Here is a 19,617-nt window from a genome sequence, read left to right as displayed (position 1 = left end):
CAAGCGAGTCATTTCGGGTTATTAATACAACTAATTACCCTTATTCTGGCCAAATTTGAATTTAAATGAACAATCGGAGATATCATCAAGAGAAGCAAAGCCACCCCGCTGCGTTCTTTTCCTCTGATGGAAAGATTACAATTAGAGCACTGGAGTGGTAAGGGCGGGAGAGAGAGAGAGAGAGAGAGAGAGCAATTGCGAAAGCCTATTACGGTGAAAAAAATCTCCAATTACAAATCCACTATACAGTTGTCAGTGGTAATTAAATGTGTGGCAAGTGCGGGGGCTTTGCTATTCGTGGCGGCCTTTGTTTCGTCATACTCTAGCCCAGTGACGTGCTCGATGTGAAGGTGACAGACATGAGGAGAGAATGCCACTTTTTAAAAGCAGTCCTTGATGGTTGAACTTTTCATAGACAAAGTTTTATTTGCGATTATCGATTGTGAAGAAAGTCTTTCTGTCGTTAGACCAGATCCTATTTTTAAATGGAAAATTGCAGTATTTATTATTAATGATTTACCTGTGTACGTCGTTTAAAAAACAAAAATCTCGCAAACTTTAATAAAATAAAAGTGCGTTCACGCCATATCATAAGTGGAATTATGAAATTCCGACCTGTAAAAAGTGTTCACGTCTTCATAAAACAATTACAACTTGTACTACCTGAGCACTGCAATTAATTTTGCTCTAAAAAGTTAATGTTGCCATAAAAAAAAAGCATTATTTCAATTATGCCACAACCATCCAATCAACTTCCAATCGAAAAAAAAAAATGAAGTCAAAACCTACACTCTAAAAAATGCTGGGTTTGGGTCAAATGTGGTCAAACCCAAAGGTTGGGTTAAAAATGTAATTTAAAATCAACCCAACTTCAACTTTCACATTCAACTGTAATTTTTTAAATGACATTTTAATCCCAACATTTAGGTTTGTCCATATTTGACCCAAATTTGGGTTAAAACAACTCAGCGTTGTTTAGAGTGTACATACTTTATAGTTCGAGAGGCTGTTTCACTCAGACATACGTCACAACAGGGAAGAAAATATTGCAATTTTAGTTTCATTCTGACTTTAAAACTAAAAAAAGCCAGAAGATACAGTAGTCATGCATCTCTATCAAGACATTTTGATGCAAAAACAGGCGTAGCATTTTCACGGAAAAAGTCTTTAATCGGTTTTTTTGTTTGTTTGTTTTTTAAGAATTATGTACAGGTTCATATTAAATCACATAACACACAGAATGCCTTCCCAACAGGAGCCCAAGTGAGTAAGCTCAAATGCAAGCCATTACCCATAATTCTCTTAGCATGCTCTTCAAAATAGTGGACCAACATGATACGGTAGGGATTATAAAGCTCTTAAATACAGATCGAGTACAAAGCCTTGCTCTCAGTCAACATACTGTGCTGATATTAAGCCAGTTCAGTTAAGTACAGTACACCAAAACCCTGTTTAAGTCGCTTCTGCTAAAAAGTGTGTTCAAAAGGAATGGTAGTGTATTTCAACTGTTCAATTAAAAACTGCCCTATTGGAAACCTCAAAGTCTCGTGGGTTAGTTCACTTTTTAGTTCTTCCGGTTACACCAAAAAAAAACAAAAAACCTTTCAACCTCAAGAAAAATAAACAAATAAATCAAGATTAAGTCCTCTTCAGATGTTTGCCACAGGTTACACAAACCCTAAGGTGCATATTTTTGTTAGGGCAGACTTTATACACAAAAAAAGGTCTTGGTAAAAGTACATGCCATGAAAATATAAAGTCTTTGACTCCTTTGGCAACTAATTTCACCAAGATCCATCAAATGCAACATTGCTGCTGTGAAGAAGAAAAAAAAAAAACAATAATACCCGATTCCACATTTCAGAAAATATTGAAAAGGCAAAAATGTATATCACGTTATAATTTAAAAACGAACAAGTAAAAACAAAGATAGTCTGTAATACCATTTATATAGAATTTGAATGATCTATTATATAGAATATAAATGTTATACAGATTATCATTGTTCCAAAGTGCACTGCAAATTAAGTCTTGTAGCTGATGCTCTTCGTATTACAGTTTGTGCAAGAGAGAGAGATAACGACGATATCGCGTTCATGCGCCATTCAAATCAGAAGGAAAACAAGTATATACAGGGCTCTAAACGCAACAAAAGCTAGAGGAAAAGAATGCATATTACAACAATTTTATTTATCCCTTTATATACACAGTTGGAGGTAGAACTAATTGTTCTAAGTGCATCTACTATATTTAGGACCAAACTCAACACCCAGAGTATGTTTTCAGATATTCACACATCTTTAGGAGCAACAATAAGAGACAGATTTGAAAATGGGGAAACTCAAGACAACCACAAAGAAAATGTTAGGGGTACAGATATTTCGCCCTAGTTCTATGCAAGTGCAAATGTTATTGGGAAGTTCTGATATGATAAAGAGAAATTTAGCTATAACTACATTCCTGTTTAAATAATATATTGTGCCGACATCAACAGCAAAAACTGTTATGAAGAACGTATGGGATTATGAAACGAGGTAGCCTGAATCGCATCGATGTGTTCTCCTCAGCAACATCAATATACTAGTCCGCAAACTTTGATGATGCCACAGTGTTAAAATGTTCTTTGTTCTATCAACACTCAATATACTGGCAGAAAAAAAAGTGTAAAAATGTTACTTTTAGGTGTAAAACAGCTTGTCACTGGGACAGTTCCCATAAGAGAGCTGGTTTGTACCTTATACACCCCTAGAAGGTGCATATTAGTAGTCATAAGTACCCCTAAGGAACTAGTATGAAGCTTTTAGGGGTAAATAAGGTCCCCTTTGAGGATACTCCCCAATAAAAAGCTCTTTTTGCCTTAAAGGTACATTTTCTTCTCTAAAAGTGTACCTCAAAATAGAGAAAAATAGTCCTGCTAACTCAAAGTTTTACTTGGGAACTGCATTATAAAAAGAACAATGACTTTAACCCTAGAAAAGTGAGAACTTCGAAAACAATACATGGACTTTAAACACAAGTAAAGGTCAATATGAAACTGAATAAAAGTATTTTCCGGGGACAACAGCAGTAACTATTGTCTGAGACCATTTGGTAAGACCTCACAGTCAGTTTTCCAACTATTCAACACAAATAACAATCCACAAAACCGATCATCCAATTGTGGGGTGTTTCTACTGTATATTATGGCATGTTGTACTTTCGACTGTAGGTTGGTTATTATTAGCATACTGATGTTTGGCCAGACTTGACTTTGACAGATCCAGCTTCCTCACTTCCAGGAAGATGCAAGAAACGAAAAGAACAAGTTACTGCAAATATTTGCAAGGCACTAATTTACAACTCTATCCGCTAATGTGAAAACACCCTATTTTAGCTGCTCTCAGTGAGTCTTAATTTCTCTTAAACTTGTTTCCTCAACCGAACCGTGTGCACCTGTCCCAACAGCTAATTCATGGAATATAATAAAACATTAAATACAGGAGTGAAGTAATAAATACATTTTATTTTATATAAATATGTGGGCCCTTTTGTCCAAATTGTCTGGGAAACGTAGTAAAGAATGAATGTACAATAATGACAACAACTGCTTACATTCATAGAACAAGCTGCCCTAGTAAAATAATGGCATGATTCATTTGATAAACTGTAACATCCATACACTGGCAGCATCTATAGTGATGCGTTATGATATGACTGTTAGCTATGAATGGGGTGAGATTGCACGGTTTATACGAGAAGGACAGAATCATGGATTGCCCTCTGAAGCGTCCCTATAAATAATCGTTGCCGGTGGTTCCTGGTCCCTTTTTCACTTGATAGGCATGTTTTAATAGCTAATTACTTGCTAAATCTTTTTAATATGAAATTTGATTCTAAGCCCCAACACCTCCCCGATACTACAGAAAAAAGACGTGGGTTATAAGCGAGATCAGTAGAGCGCGGCAACGTCGCCACAGGCCGCATTATTTGTTTTCATTCGCTTTTAAACTTGTTTTTGTCTCTATGTACAGCTACACAGACTGAGGCGATGCCTCGCTGCGATGAAGGGGAGAGTAGTCGTCCGCGCTGTCCTCTCTTTCGCTCTCTTTCTCCTTCCTACAGTCTGCCCATACAGGTGGCTGTTCTGCTTCACTTGCGATCGTCGATGGTTTTAATGAATTCCACGGCGGCAGTGAACTGCATCCACCAATAGCACTCCTCCCCGCTCAGCCTGCTGGCGTAGAAATTATTGATGTACTGAATGGTGGACAGAAGGCAGGGTGGGTTTGCCTGGAGGGGGGGAGAGAACGAGCGAGAGGGGGGAATTAACGCACGAGATAACATCTGACCACCCACATTGTGCATCCTTACACATTCAAGCACACTAACAAGTTTAGAAAATCTGGTGTGGGCGTGTGCGTCGCAAACACAAACAGGTATGGGGAGGGGAGAAGAAAAAAAAAAACTCACACACAATTAACAAAACTTAGACATCAGCAAGCAAACAAAATAACTCTAGCATAAGGATCAGTATGTTAGTTTTGCTTCTGAAGACTTTAGAGGTTTTAACTAGGGCTGGGAAACGATTAATCGCGATTAATCGCATCCAAAATTAAAAGTTTGTGTTTACATTATATATGTGTGTGTAGTGTGTATAATTATTTTGTATATATAAATACACACAAATGCATGTAAACATTTAAGAAATATTTGCATGTATATACTTTATATAGATTTATACAAAATTAATATTATACATAAATATAAATATTTGATATATTAACACATTTTTCTTAAATATATACATGCATATGTGTGTATTTATATACACAAAATAATTATACACACTACACACACATATATTATGTAAACACAAACTTTTATTTTGGATGCGATTAATCGCGATTAATCGTTTCCCAGCCCTAGTTTTAACCTTGAAGCAGACTAGTGTTCAAAAGTTTACGGTCAGAAAAGATGTGCCAAGAACAGAGGTAAATGCTGTTCTTTTAAACTTTCTATTCGTCAAAAAATCGTGAAAAATACAAGCACAATACAGCACAACTGTTTTCAACATTGATAATAATAAGGAATGTTGCTTGAGCAGAATATATTAAGAATGATTTCTGAGGGATCATGTGACTCCAAAGTCACTTGATCCCTGAAAATACAGCTTTGCCATTACAGGAATAAAATGGAATTTTAAAATGTATTTAAATAGAAAACAGTTATTTTCATTATATTTCATGTTAGGGTTATTTCATGTTCAATATTTCATATTACAGTTGTTAAACTATTTTTGATCAAATAAATGCATCTTTATTGAGTGTAACAGACTTTTAAAAAAAATTCAAAACCTAACCAACTTTTGAATCGTCTATCTAAAATGAACCTCACAAAGAATTAAAAAAATAAAAATGCTATAAAATTTTATTTGTAGCAGGGATGCAACATTTATTAATACAATATCGGTTAATGCTTAATATTGAGATTATTTTTTTATTATTATATTTTTTTCTCTATCATTTGTATCATATCATAATGGATATTTATTTGTGCACGCTCATTTCCCAGATTTTTACTTTTGCCATAATGTACGTAATGCTCTTAAAATGTTTGTCTTTAAAACCATAAATAATAATAATAATATATTAACACAATTAAACCATTTTAGCAAATCTAAAAATAACTAGTGTCCATTAAAATCTTTTGACGCTTAATTCACTTTAAGCATTTGAAACGTGCATTCGAGAGGACGAAGGAATGAACCCTGCTGTTTGTTGCTTGTATTTGGAAGGATGTGCCACTTTTCCATTACATCTTAAAAGCAGTTTAATGAAGTGAAGTCATATGTTGTGGATGTACTGTAATTGCTTTTAAATAGACATTTTTATCTAGCAAAGGATATTTTATTACGTAGAAGACAAAAAAGCCTTAGTGCCAACTATTAGAAATGTTACAAAATACACACAGCACACTTAATGCAATTAGCAGAATTATATCACTCTATAGTTTTGCCTCTTAACTCACCTTAATTAGGACAAAGACGAGCACGGGGACAAAGTCGTCCGCCCCGGGTACAGCGTCCTCATTGGCCAGGCTGAGCAGGTTCATAATGGTGGAGCACATGCGCAGGATACACTGCACCTTATCACGAGGGGTCTTGTAGGCATTGATGGTCCTGATCTCAGCCTGTGCTGAGGGCCATGGTGCCTCCTTCAGATACACCTGCACAGATTCAAACACATCCGATTGCAGTAATCTGTCTTCATTTCTAACTATATTCTGAGACAAAGAGCAAACGGTTACCTCTGGGATCTGCAGGGCTTTGTGATTGGCCGTCACCACTTTAGACAGACGCTGAATGTGCTCGTGGAAAAGCCTTGAATAAAAGGAGACATCCCATTAAAATACATTTAAAATGCTAAAATTGTGTCCTAAACTATGTTGAGCATAAGTCTTGTGCAAAGTAAATATGCTTCAACTGACAGTGATTTTGTTATAGTTTAATATGCAGCCATGAACAAGATTTTGGATTGATGATATTTCATTGTGCAAGGCTCTCCAGAGATAATATAAATTATGTGATTGACAAAATGTCGAACATGAGGATTAGTATAGAGGAGATCGTTTGATGCGTCACATCTAACTCGGACACAATGTATGAATCAACATGGAAAGGAATAAGGAACATTTTGATCGCATAGTGAATATTTCAGTTTCCTCACTCGTCTCTGTGGATGTCCCCATCTTGATTGGGGTAGAATGCCAGTTTGAAGATGCGGTTCATGACGCTGCGTTCGATGGCCATCTGGGCGTCCTGGAGCTGCTCCTCACTGGCATACTGCCAGATGGCGTCATGGGCCATGGCTCCATACAGGTAACGCAGGAAATCCTCCACGGCTGCTGTCTTATCGTCAGATGCTGTGCAGCCCTGAAATGCTGTGAAACAACAGAGAGTCAGAATTAAAAAAAAAAACAGAAGTCTCATCTATCATTTCACACAACCACTGAAATGCTAATAGTTTAATTAAATATATTTGAAAAATTTGTGTTGAATTACGACAATATTGTTGATTTTCGACCATCTGCAGCTATGCAGCTAATTTACTTTGCCTGTCTATATGAAATTATACCATTTTAATTACAAATACTTTTTAACAGAAATGAATACATCATAAAACATTACAAATAATACTATACGTAACAAAGAATCCTGAAAGAATTTAGCATGATTTACACAAAATCGGCATATTAGAATGATTCCTGAAGGATCATGTGACATTGAAGACTAGTGTAATGATGATGATGATGAGAATTCAGCTTTGCATCACAGGAATAAATTACATTTTAAAATGTTTTTAAATAGATGTCACAATATAACAGTTTAAAAATCTTAGACACCATTAATCCGCTAAACAGCAGAGATAGTAGTGTAATATGAGTCACTATACTCTGAAAAGGGCCAACCATGTATAAATTAATTTATAAAATTAGTAGCGGTAAAACAATGTATTGTAGTAGCTGTAAAAATGTATTTTTGTAACCAATGAACTGGCCCCGATGGATAGGTAATTAAAGTTTGAGATCTCAGCTGGGTCGAATATCCACCTTTTTTATGTGAATGATTTAAAATAAAGCACTAGATTTATCAGGATTTGGCAATCAACACAAAAAGTGAGTTCTCATATGCACAGAGATTCATATAAACCTTTGATGAAGTCAAGCATCTTAGACTCCATGTGTTCCAGGAGCAGACGGACACAGACAGTGGTAAAGTAGCGGTTGGCCACTTCTTTATCTCTCAACACTCTCTGCAGGAGTCGCTCCAGATGAGCCTGAGACGTCTGCAGGCCCTGCCGGCACCGCGTCAGATAGGCGATGTACGGAGCCCGCTTCCTGCAGCACAAAACCATCACAGCGTTCATTATGTTGTCATGCCCAAAAATCTGTGAGCACAATCTTTTATTAAATTGTGATTCATTGCTGCGTTTGAGAGAAGTGAGGAAAAGAGAGAGACAATGAGACAGAAAGTTAGTGAGACATTAAGAGATGGAGAGATAGAGAATAATGTGTACCTGTAGTCCTCTGCCATGGCAGTGAGCAGTTTTCTGCAGGTGCGGGGGTCGAGGTGGCTGACGCAGCGCGTAGTCTCCTGGATCTGAGCCATCTGGTTCTTATCCTGCAGGTTAATGGCCTCCGCCAGCTGCACCTTCAGAAAGCACACGATCTCGTTGTCTGAGGAGAGAGGGGAGACAGGGGCCAGACATAAATGCACAGCGTTTTGAACCTCAGAACCTGCGGAACAGTTACTTTCACCCCACGAGCAGACTTTATTTCAAAAGGTTTGTTTTAAATAGGACTGAAGACTACCATTATGATGATGACAATAATAATAATTAGTAGTAGTAGTAAGAGATAATTTAATATAGGGGGTGGTGATGGTGCAGTGGATAAGTCACATGCCTTTGTTGTGAGAGACCTGGGTTTGAATCCACTGTGAGCAAGACACTTAAGTTGCTCCAGAGGCGTGCAACTTCTGACATATAAAGCAATTGTAAGTCGCTTTGGATAAAAGCGTCAGCTAAATGAATAAAAGTAAATATATTTGCTATAGACCATTTTGCAAGATGTAAACACTGGTCCAGAAACACTTCCTGTTTCAGTTTGTAACTGTTTTCTTTATTTCACATGTAAAGAAAAAATCTTAAAGTTGTTTGTTTAACTTTTTGATTCACTTTTATATGTTCTGTTGGTTGTATTTTATCCCAGCTTTTATGTAGTATTAAAAAAATGAAACAGGAATTGCTTGTTTTGTTTACATTTTGCAAAATGGTCTATAAAAAGTATTATTATTAATAAGGATAAATAACAGAAGATAATATGGGTAATAGGAACCTTCAGGATCTGCATGGTCCGGGAGGCCGTTACGTGTTGTTGCAGGTGGAATGATGGGAAACACAACCGAATCTGCAGAGCATAGCGCCATGCGAAGCTTTTTCTTAATATCACTGCAGAGAAGAAACAGACATGGCAGGTTATCAGTCTGATTGTGTTAAATGTTCATTGCCATTTTGGTTTCTAACTGAGATTTAGACTGAGATAGAGAGTTTTTCTGAGTGACCTAAAGGAGAACGTCTTGTCCTGAGGTGGTGCTGTCTGACTGGCAGAGTCTGGAAGGTCATCGGCAGAGATGTTCTGCAGTACTTCATCTTTAGGAGAGTCATGCTCACTGTCTCCTTCTCTACAAGACTCTGTAACACACAGAGCAAAAGAGTTACAAAACAGCAGAAAACAAATTGTACCAGTGATAATTTATGTCTAACAGATGTGGGTAGAAAGCATAATAAATAGTGCTAGGTCTTTAACTACTTTAATTTGAGGATAATATAAATAGTTTCCCCAGTGGTAACACTTAATTTACAGTTTCCTTGTTACACGTGCTTACCCCGGTAATAACAGTAAATTATGCTTGATTACATGCAACTAACCCTAAACCCAACCCTATAGTAAGTATATGTTGTCAAATAATATTATTCAGTAATTAAATGTAGGACACCTTAAAAGAAAGTAAGCGGAATAGTTACCGGGGGAAAAATCTGCAAGTATTTCCTTTTCAAGACTACGATATAAGCTACTAACAAAAGGTAGCGAACTACATGAAGCTGTTAGGGACAAAAGTGTGACAGCAATAAACTAAAACAAAACTGATACAACAAGAAAAGATCTAATTTTCCCATTTTATATAAAATATGACAGATTAACTAGTCACTGATGAATTATTCTTGTAGTCGTATCTAAGTTTGTTGACATGCCAGCTTTATGGGCTATTTTATGGCAGGTTTAAATTAATTGGATAATGCTACAAATGAGAGGACAATGTGTTTGTGTGTTTGCTGTAAAAAGTAGTTTGTTATTGGACAGCATATGGTCTCTTTAAAACAACTGAACTGCAATCACACTGCTAAAAAATGTTAACTTAGAAGCATCACTAATTTTACTCAAGTTATTTACTCCTCAACCCTGAAGAAAGAGAGTGTATATTATGAATATGAATATTGTTATTTGGCAAACCTTGTCCAATATAGTTTCCAGAACCTGCTCCATCACTGTGGGCGGGACGTTTCTCCATGTACCTGATGTACTTGTCCATTATTGCCTCTGCTGACTGGGTCTTAGAGTTCTGTCTGAGCATTGAATGCTCATCTGAGATACACAAAAATGCACACACGTGATCAATGTGGACAATGGTTGAAGAGAATGTATGATGAAGTTAAGTGTGTGCAGACCTTGAGGGACCCTCTCTGCTCCTTGCTCGTCTTTTTCTGGCTTGTCCCGCTTTCGGAGCCCCGCAATCGGCACTGCAGAGATGAGCAGAAGCCGTTATTCTCACAAAACACAGGAGCGCTGCAGTTGTGTTACTATGAGAACGCGAAGCTCAAGACACGGACTCTCTCCAGTCCATTGTGGCAAAAGAATAAACATGCTTAGAATGCTTTTGCTCCACACATAAGCCACAATCAAAGGTTTAGTAATGGGGAACTAAAACAGGAAGCATGTCACTACAAAGTGCAAACACACAGATGTGGAGCTTTGTGCTGCAGAATGTCATGTGTATGCTTCATGTGAATTTAGGCTTTGTGCAAAATAGAGAAAAAAAGAGGTTACAATAGCAAAAAAAAACCTGTAGTTACCAATATTGGTATCTCGATACCAAGAACAAACAGCAATATGCTATTATGGTATTGCAATATGCTTTTTCGGTTAAAAAGTAGAATACTTTATATAATACATTTTTATTTTAGTTTTGACTTGTAACCAAGGTACTGATAGTTTTGGTTCCTACAGTAAATTACGCATATTTTTCAACTGCATATTTCAGCAAATGTCCTTTTATAGAGTTCAACCACTGCAAAATAAACCATGTTAAACCAAAATAGCTGCATGAATGAAAAGATGAAGCTCGATTGCGTCATGTCACAAACTGGAAAGGAGGAGTCTACGGGCTCTAGTGCAAATTGGGGCCGCTGTTGTACAGCACTAGATTGAGTGGGAGAGAGCTTGAAGAGTGGGTTACCTGGGAGTTCACCCTCTGCAGTCCAATAGAGCACTGTGTGAGGAACACAGACAGCAACAGACAGGGTTGGGGGTCACAAACACAAACTCTTCACCCAAGCCATGCTAAATGTTAATTGTTAATGAGCGTCAGAAAGTTAGATCGCTTCGTGCTGTGTCGATTTGGGAGTTTGACTGTTCAAAAGTTTGGGGTCAGTATTTTTTTTTTAGTAAACATGCATTAAATTGATCAAAGGTGACAGTAAAGAAATTCATAAAGATTTCTATTTTAAATAAATGCTGTTATTTTTAACTTTGCAATTTATCAAAGAATTGTTATATATATATATATATATATATGCACACAGAAATATACATACTATTAGTACATATACAGTACATACTAATAATAAGAAATGTTTTTTTGAGTTGCAAATCAGCATAATAAAATGATTTATGAAGGATTATGTGACACTTAAGACAGGAGTAATAATGCTAAAAATGTTACCATCACAAGAATAAATAAATTACATTGTAAAATATATGAACATAAAAAAAATATTTTAAATTGTAATGCTATTTCACAATATCAATGTTTTACTGTATTTTTAATCAAATAAATCCAGCCTTTGTGAGCATAAGATGAAGAAGCATAAGATATTTCTATAAAAAAAAAGAAAAAACTGAATGGTAGTGTACAGATAATTTGTCCAAACAAAAACCTATTTAGTGTTTAACTGTTAAATATCTGTAAGAAAAGGTCAGCCAATAATCACAAAGAGAAATTATTCTCCAAATAGAAATAGTGATCACATACAGAACTGGAATAACATGGATAGTGTTTTCCATGTTTAAAGAAGTCTTGTAGTTGTAGGGATGCACATTACAGCAGTGACAATGGCAGTATACTATCATCAGAAAATATTAGCGTTTTCAAAATTATTGCCATAAATCCAATTAAGCCAATAATAAAAGTAGATGTTATCATCACTTTTCCCCCACTCAAACGGAATACTTTTTTTTCCCTATGCAAGCAATTTATAATTTCAATTAAATTTTCAAGCCATTAATCCACAGGATAAAAGCAAGCATGTACAAAAAAAAAAAAAAAGATTTGCGATCCTCACCTTTAGGAATGGCAGGAACAAAGCGCTTCTTCCACCAGGGTCTGTTCCTATCAGACTTCTCATCATCACTGTCCTTTCTATCCTCAGACTGAATGCATACAAAAACAGTTATTTAAAGTAGTTGTTCACTCAAACATTTAAATTGTGTCAATTACTTGATCTCAAGTAACTCAAACCCTGAAAAAAAAGAAAATGAGTTTGACTGACAAAGTAAAGATAATTTTGAGTAGATAATGGTATATTTTTTTTAGGTCCAGAAATGAAAATTGTTACATAGAGGAAGATGGTGGAATATATATATATATATATATATATATATATATATATATATTTTTTTTTTTTTTTAACAAATACATAAAACAATTTATAAAATAATGCAGATGGTTGTCAGATAATTCACTCAAATTCATTTAATTAGTAAAAATCCAGAATTTTTATATACTGTAAACTACCATTTACAAGTTTGGGGTCAGAAATAAATACAAAGAAATTACTCAGCAAGTATGCATTAATTCATAGATTGCATTAATAAGGCATTAATTCATCTTGCTCACCTCTCCTTTGAGGGAATCCTTGCTGGGAGAAGAGGTGGGGCCTGTGGAGAAAGCCCCAGCCGTGTCTTTCTCCTCCATCATGGTCCTGCGGTTCAGTCCAGGATCGCTGTTGGGTCTCCGGCCAGCAGACACCACATCTGTGCTGCGGCTTCTCACCAGCCTTTCTGGGTAAGAGTGCCTCTGCTTGGGATGCTCCAGGTCACCCTGTGCCAGGTGGGGAGCAAAGAGCGGCGGGCGAGGCTCCTGGTGGCTCATAATACTGGCCTCTGGAATGGGCGGGTCAGGGGGAGGATGAGGGGGCCGGGGATAGTGCACCTTGGGCCGGACGATGGTGCCGGTGGTTGAACCTGCAAAGCCATTTGATCCAAAATCAGAGGGTCCTTGCATTTGGATTTAAATAATGTCAATGGCTAAATTCGATACCAGTGAGAAAAACTTTTTGAGCTGTGGTATTTGTGACTTAACTGCCAGCTCTTGACAAACAAAACTCGACGCCAGGGTCGTGACATGACTTCTGTTCAACTGGCATTTATAAAAAAGGTTAAATGCATACCGTCAGCAGTAGTGTGTGTGTGTGTATGCTAGAAAGCTTGAAAAAGCTGTCAGAGTCAGACAGACCTCAGGTGAAAGTAGGCCACCTGTTCCAAGGGTACAGCATCTCTGCTGTGTGCCTTCCAATGCCAGCCCTGTGCCACTATCTCAGTGGGGACGGGCTGCTGAGCCAAAACGCCTGCAGTGAGGTCTAGCAACCTGTCATCCCCTCACCTTGCCCCACACACACAGATTCTCACAATGTCTCTCCAACACATTTACACAACTTTCCATTGTGGATTTGTGGGCTTGGGCAGAAACAAATCAAGTTTAGCCCTTAAAAACCAATATAATATAACCCCTTATTCTACCAGAAAGGGACGTAATAGAGTGCAAATCTGGCAAGTGCTTCCTCTATTTCACAGTGCACATGCTGTTTAGTGGGCTCTTGTCATTAGGCACATTAATGGCACTCCTTTCTAGATCTTACATGTGTAAGTACTGCATTCAACAGCAGTGCATGCTGGGAAGTGACATTACCTTCTCCAGAGGAGAGGGGATCGAACATGGCCAGCAGTGAATCTGCATGAGAGGGTGCACAGGATAGACTGTGAGCTCCTAGAGAGGTGGAAGAATGGAGGAGTGGATAGAGGAAGAAGTAAATGAGTGACAAAGGATAGTCCCACACCAGACATCCCAAGAAACAAATTCAACAGCTGTGCAGGATGAAATTTAATAGTGATGAAAAACATATTTTATGTCTGAAGATAAAAAAAGTCTTGATATCTCACAAATCATACAATTATGAATTTTCAACTTAAAGACACAACCAAGTTATTGTGTATGTATGTTCCTCTGACTTTTATTTTCATTAAACATCTGATATGTCAGCATAACGCTTTTTGCCATCTGTTTTCCAGGGCACTTATGTGCACAGATAAACTGGTGTGCAACATAAGTTGACTGGGAAAATACAGATGCACTGATCTTAAAATTCTGTACAAAGCACAGTGTGTATGTGCCAAATCAGTAACTTGAGTGTGTGTTTGTACCATGAGCAGAGTCTTCTCCATCTGGACTGGTCACGGAGTCTTTGCCTCCAAAATCTGAGCTGCACTCCGAGCGTAGGTCTTCAATCTTATTGGGGATGTCCTCTGACGTGGCACTGATGCCTGCACAAACAATATGTAACAAATCAGCAAAACCTCAAACTATAAATCACAGAGGCAAACATATTACCTTCAGAGCTATAAAGTAGTTTGGTTTGTCAAAGAGGAAACTTTGGCATGACATTCCTCTTATACAAAGAACAAAATAATGATGAAAAAAGTATATATATTTTCTGCTGCCTTTGCAAAACAAGCCTAGAGTTTGACTATGTATATTTCTCTCAGGTATACAAAATAGTTCAGATAGTAAGCAAAAGTCTAGTACATAGGTGATTGAGTGGTGGCCAAGTTGAACAGCCAATCTCATTTCAAACTCCTCATGGAAGCAGGGAAACCACACCAATGCTCCCTTGAGCACACAAAGAGGGCAGGAGAATCCCCAGGGAGGTCAGAGTAGGTAGACGAGAGATGCAAACGGCAAGAATGAACGAAAGAGGAAGGGAAAGGCAATCCATCTGCAAAAGTCCTCAGGGAAAACTCCCCACAAGGAGTCGGTCGGGAGCTTGCCGTTGTGTTACCTGGCTCTTCGTCTTCATCACAATGTCACGGCAGAAGAGCCACTGAATAAAGTACTCTGCGAGCCAGGGACTCAAATTTAAATGTGACAAGTAAGCGGGATATTTAAACCTTTGGGTTTGTTGAATGCTGCAAGCTCATGCTTACTCAAATCTCTGATTCCAGACTGACTGTGAACGTTCATTTGAACACATTTAGACAATTGAGGCTCTGATATAACCTCACTTTGAACAAAATCAGGCTAAAACAAAGTTTGTTTTGGTTGTTTGAAACAGATTGCCAAAGAGAACTTTCCGGAAAAAGTTTGCTACAGCTGGTAAACACCTTCAAAGTCCCATTTGTCTGTGGCATTTATGCAATAGGTAGGTGTGACTCTGAAGCTCCGCCTTCTTTGACATGAAAATCTTCTCTGATTAAGTTCTGTTCAGACCGTCAAAGTCCCCGTCCACACTACTGCGTTTTCATTTAAAAACGGAGACCTTTCGCTACGTTTGCACCTCTTGTCCAGACTAAAACGGAAAAAACGAAGAACTAAAACGGAGAAGCTTAAAAACGATGCAGCTCCGTTTTGCATTTTGAATCTCCGAAGGGCGTTTTAGTGAAGACGGGACAAACCGGAGGACTTTAGAACCAACGACGCAGAGGCTCACGCTCGGCTCTATGATTGGGTGTCATCAGTCGTGAAGTGTCCTTCCCTGATTCGTCAGCCACCCATCACATGACCCGTCCCCGTAAGAAAACATACAAAAACAACCTCGTCGTCAGTCCATGAAAAGAAATCTCCGGTATTTGACATTTCTAATCTTTGCAGAGGTAGCTAACGTTACTTTCTTCTTCATCAAATCTGAGGAATAGTCAATCCGTTTCCTGTTTACACCGGCACGCGCATGCCCAGTATTGGTGAATGGTCACATGGTCGTTTTAATGTGGACGGAGATCAATTCTAACACGCAGATAAAATGCTGGTGTGGACGGAGAACGTATTTGTTTTAATTCTCCGTTTTTAAACGAAAACGCAGGAGTGTGGAGAGGGCCAAAGTGAGACGCAAGTAAAAACAAACACACTGTAAAGTTGCTTTATAGAAGAAATTTCAGTTCCAAGTAAATTTTCATGCTTATTATTGTTAAGGTGCTTGCTTTAAAGTAATCTATTGTATAAAGTGCTAAGTAAATAAATGCAATGTGACTACCGGAGAGCCGAATTAAATATCCGTATGCAAACAGATTCACGCCGCAATGATCAGATGCTTTCTTAACTGTTTATTTTGTTATTGAGAGGAAAGGATGCAGCACATATAAACATTTCCATCTAAGTGTCGCTCTCAGCAGCATGGACAGCTTTGGGATATTCACTTAAATGTATGTCACTGCAAAGGTTTTTCAAACTTCTTTTTACCCCTAAGCCAAGAACAAAACAAAAAAAACTTCACCGTGAGTATATCGGGGCCTTTAAGCTTCTGTCTATGTGTACCTGAAACAACGCTGAGTCCCGGGGTGCTGGGTCGGGAGCTGACCTCCCTGACCTCGGTGTCATCTGAAGTACTTCCCACACCGGAGCAGCTCTCCAGCTCCTGCAAGCGTTCCTCCTGCTTCAGATCTGCAGCTTCTGCAACACAGATTCATTAACTGTAGAAAACCGTGTATCCACACACACACACAAAGACACTCAGGGCATCCCCGTGGAGGGCTCTCATTTACGTTCTCATTTGTAATAATGCAGGTTTCAATTGGTCTTCGGAGTCTACTTTTCCACCGCCTCGAACTGAAGCAAACCCCAGAAAAGCAAAAAAACAATCACTCATTCTCTCTTTCCTACGTTTGTGATGCAAAACGGGCAGGGAGACAAGGCCACACACAGACTGCCGTATGCCTGATACTGGCACAGTGTTGTTTTACTTTCTTATTCACAACTGTATGATTCATAAGATAATTAGCCTTGTTTACAAGACCATTATTAGTGATGAAATGAAAAAAAAAAAAACACATTTCAGTAGTGGATACTAATACCATGTGAAAATTGTCAAAACCACAACGAAAACTAATATGCTACTGAACAAATTTGTTCAATTAAAAAGCTAAATATTAATTCAAATATTAAAAACAAACAAAAAATGTAACATAGCCTGTAGAATGTAATAAAAGTTTTAAACTAGGGATTTTTAACATCAGCAAGTCTATCAGGCTGCACTGACACTAAAAGGCCCAAAGCACACTTCCAATGCTTTGACACAAAACATCACCTTTAAGTATTTAGCATTTAGGTATTCAAAATGTAGTTTGAATTCCACAATAATATTTAAAATATTAGTAAGCTTTATTAATATATATAAAATCATAATTTACTGGGTACTTTTCAATTGGCTGTCCTGAACCCCAACCACTAAATTTCAACTTGTGATATTTTTTAATTAAATGTTTAATAAAAAAAATAAAAAAAAGGATATTTTTTAAGAAACGCAAAATGAAAAATATATATATTTTCTTTGTAAATAATGAAACTTTACGGGAGCATGTTCATGTCACTACCGAAATGGTTTTTTGGCTGTGACTGATTTTGACCACACCCCTACATTTTTGATTAGTAAACATTCCTGTGTACCATCGGTTTGAGGTAAATGTGTCCTGAAGTCTGAAAATCTGTGTTTAACTTTAAGGAACGTCACTAGCAAACACATTTTTTTCTACAATTAAGCAAACTTTTTTGGGTGTTAATCCATAAAATGTTTTTATGTGTGGTCAAATGTTCAGAATTGTGCTAGGTAACCATGTACTGACTAGCATCTTTGAGCTAGTCTCAAAAATATCTAAAATTGTCACTACTGAAAAAGTCATGACCGAAACATGTACACATTGTTTTGGTAGTGACAAAAGGGAACACACAATCCTTTATTTGGGGAAAATAAACCAAATTTTAGTACAGTAATGCAAATCATTAGTACTTTATTAATTAATTGCAGCTGTGGTACTAATAATAAAGACTCTCTTGAGTAAATGCGAAACTGATTAGTAACGCTCTGAGAGAGATCACCAGTACATGAGCAGCCTTACTCACTAAACTATTCTTGTATGCATTTAGTTCTCACCTGAGTCACTTGGCAGAACCTCCACGCTCCACGCCTCGCTCGTTGTCTCAGAGATGGTAGAACCATACGGGTCCAGAAGCACCGGCAAACACAGCAAGCTGCCCAAAGCGTTCTCCGCCGCTGCCCCTGAGAGGAGAACACATACACAGGGGCTTGGTTGAAAATACTGATTTCTTGACTTTAATCGATTCTCATTATGATGAACCGATATTGATTCTTAAATCACAGTATTTTCGTCAAACCTTAAATAAAAATTATTTTAAGCGTGCTTACCATCCAATAAATCACAATAAGATTTGTGCTTTGTTACTTTTGATATGAAAAAAGTCTCCGCTTTCAAATTCTGTCCATTTTATCATGAAATTCAAACAATTCTGTTTTGGCACTCTTTATTGTTGCGTGACAGATTGTTGTAGCACATCAGTTGAAGCGAAGCAGCAGCACCGAGCACACGCAACCTGATAATCTCTTCTGCTTTACTACTAGTTACAGCATAAAATAAACATAAACAAACATCAGAAGGTATGCTGAATGATACAATACAACTTACAGATAAGTAATATGTTGTATTATGTTATCACTTAATCAGTTTCTCAAGACTTCAATAAAACAGCTTTTAAACAATATTAACATTAGAGAGGAGCATTTTGCTAAACATGCACTAAATTACACATTAATTATATTTTTTATTAAACTGTTCTTCAATATTTAATGCATGTCTGAATAAATTTGTCATGAAAACAAGTTATGAGACAGCCAACGTTTGAATGTTTAGGCTAGATTTAAAAACTAATTCGAGTAGAAACATTATTATAGTTTTTACCAACTGACAGGGCTCCCTGTATAGTTTACAGCATTAGTAAAAATTGAAATGTACTGTACCTAAATTCTATCAAAATGAATCATTATCAAACTGAAATTAAATTGAATTACACGCATGCGAACTGGAATTGAATTGTGCCAGCCCTACACACACATTAGAAATACATGGGCATGAGGCATCTCTGATCTAAAGCAGCAAGTAGGCGGACTACGACAGGGATGACCAAAGGTTAATTGCAGCCTCCCTCGCACACAGACGCAGACGACACACACATGCGGCATCATCAGGGTTGTGACTTTGAGGTGTGGATCGAGCAGAGCATCACTCATAACCTCATTATTCTCTCAACCGGCATCCCACACAGCACCTCCTCTCTCCGAAACACTCCCAACAGGAGCTAACGCCTAACAAGGCAGAAGAATGGAGATGGAGAGCGGGAAAGGGGGGGAGTGAACAGCTAGCATGGCAGGGGGGGGGGGGGGGGGGTTTGATGGTCGGCCGGAAGCAGAGATCATGAGCGCTCCATATGAAGCTCTCTGCAGGTCACTTCTCCCCACATACATGCGCACACGAGGGCAGGTTTGGTGGGCCTGCTGGAGAGCTTTCCCCCGCTGGCCCTGTTTACAGTGAGTGAGGCAGGGGCTCTGGGCCGCCCGTCTTTCAGGTGCATGATTAAATGAGTGGCACCCGCAGTAGTGAAACAATTAGAATTTCTGCCTCATTATCATGGTAATCTTATCAGTGGGATAATGAGGTATTAATGGATATTTAATGTGTATCTCA

General features: G+C 37.8%; 1 protein-coding gene across 6 annotated transcripts in view; it reads right to left on the bottom strand.

The window, feature by feature from the left end:
* Nucleotides 1-2,169: 2,169 nt before the first annotated feature.
* gapvd1 (GTPase activating protein and VPS9 domains 1) overlaps nt 2,170-19,617 on the bottom strand; it is a 43,390-nt gene continuing 25,942 nt past the window's right edge. For 3 of the 6 annotated variants that reach the window (XM_039681225.2, XM_039681250.2, XM_039681257.2), the window contains 17 exons: nt 18,012-18,137; nt 16,400-16,534; nt 14,296-14,415; nt 13,784-13,861; nt 12,713-13,059; nt 12,159-12,246; nt 11,054-11,086; nt 10,266-10,337; nt 10,051-10,182; nt 9,101-9,230; nt 8,875-8,987; nt 8,055-8,214; nt 7,688-7,875; nt 6,705-6,918; nt 6,286-6,358; nt 6,007-6,204; nt 2,170-4,269 (listed from right to left, as the gene is read on the bottom strand). In XM_039681225.2, coding sequence (XP_039537159.2) covers nt 4,129-4,269; nt 6,007-6,204; nt 6,286-6,358; nt 6,705-6,918; nt 7,688-7,875; nt 8,055-8,214; nt 8,875-8,987; nt 9,101-9,230; nt 10,051-10,182; nt 10,266-10,337; nt 11,054-11,086; nt 12,159-12,246; nt 12,713-13,059; nt 13,784-13,861; nt 14,296-14,415; nt 16,400-16,534; nt 18,012-18,137 — 2,348 coding nt within the window. In that variant the 3' untranslated portion in view covers nt 2,170-4,128. The remainder of the gene's footprint in view (nt 4,270-6,006; nt 6,205-6,285; nt 6,359-6,704; nt 6,919-7,687; nt 7,876-8,054; nt 8,215-8,874; nt 8,988-9,100; nt 9,231-10,050; nt 10,183-10,265; nt 10,338-11,053; nt 11,087-12,158; nt 12,247-12,712; nt 13,060-13,783; nt 13,862-14,295; nt 14,416-16,399; nt 16,535-18,011; nt 18,138-19,617) is intronic. The other 3 variants (XM_089119531.1, XM_039681262.2, XM_089119532.1) reach the window with 2 other exon arrangements.

This window comes from Pimephales promelas, chromosome 14, assembly GCF_988280905.1.
Source record: "Pimephales promelas chromosome 14, fPimPro1.hap1.1, whole genome shotgun sequence".
In the NCBI taxonomy this organism is placed as follows: Eukaryota; Metazoa; Chordata; class Actinopteri; order Cypriniformes; family Leuciscidae; genus Pimephales; species Pimephales promelas.
Note: the sequence above shows the minus strand (reverse complement) of the source record. Positions and strands in the feature narration are given on the sequence as shown.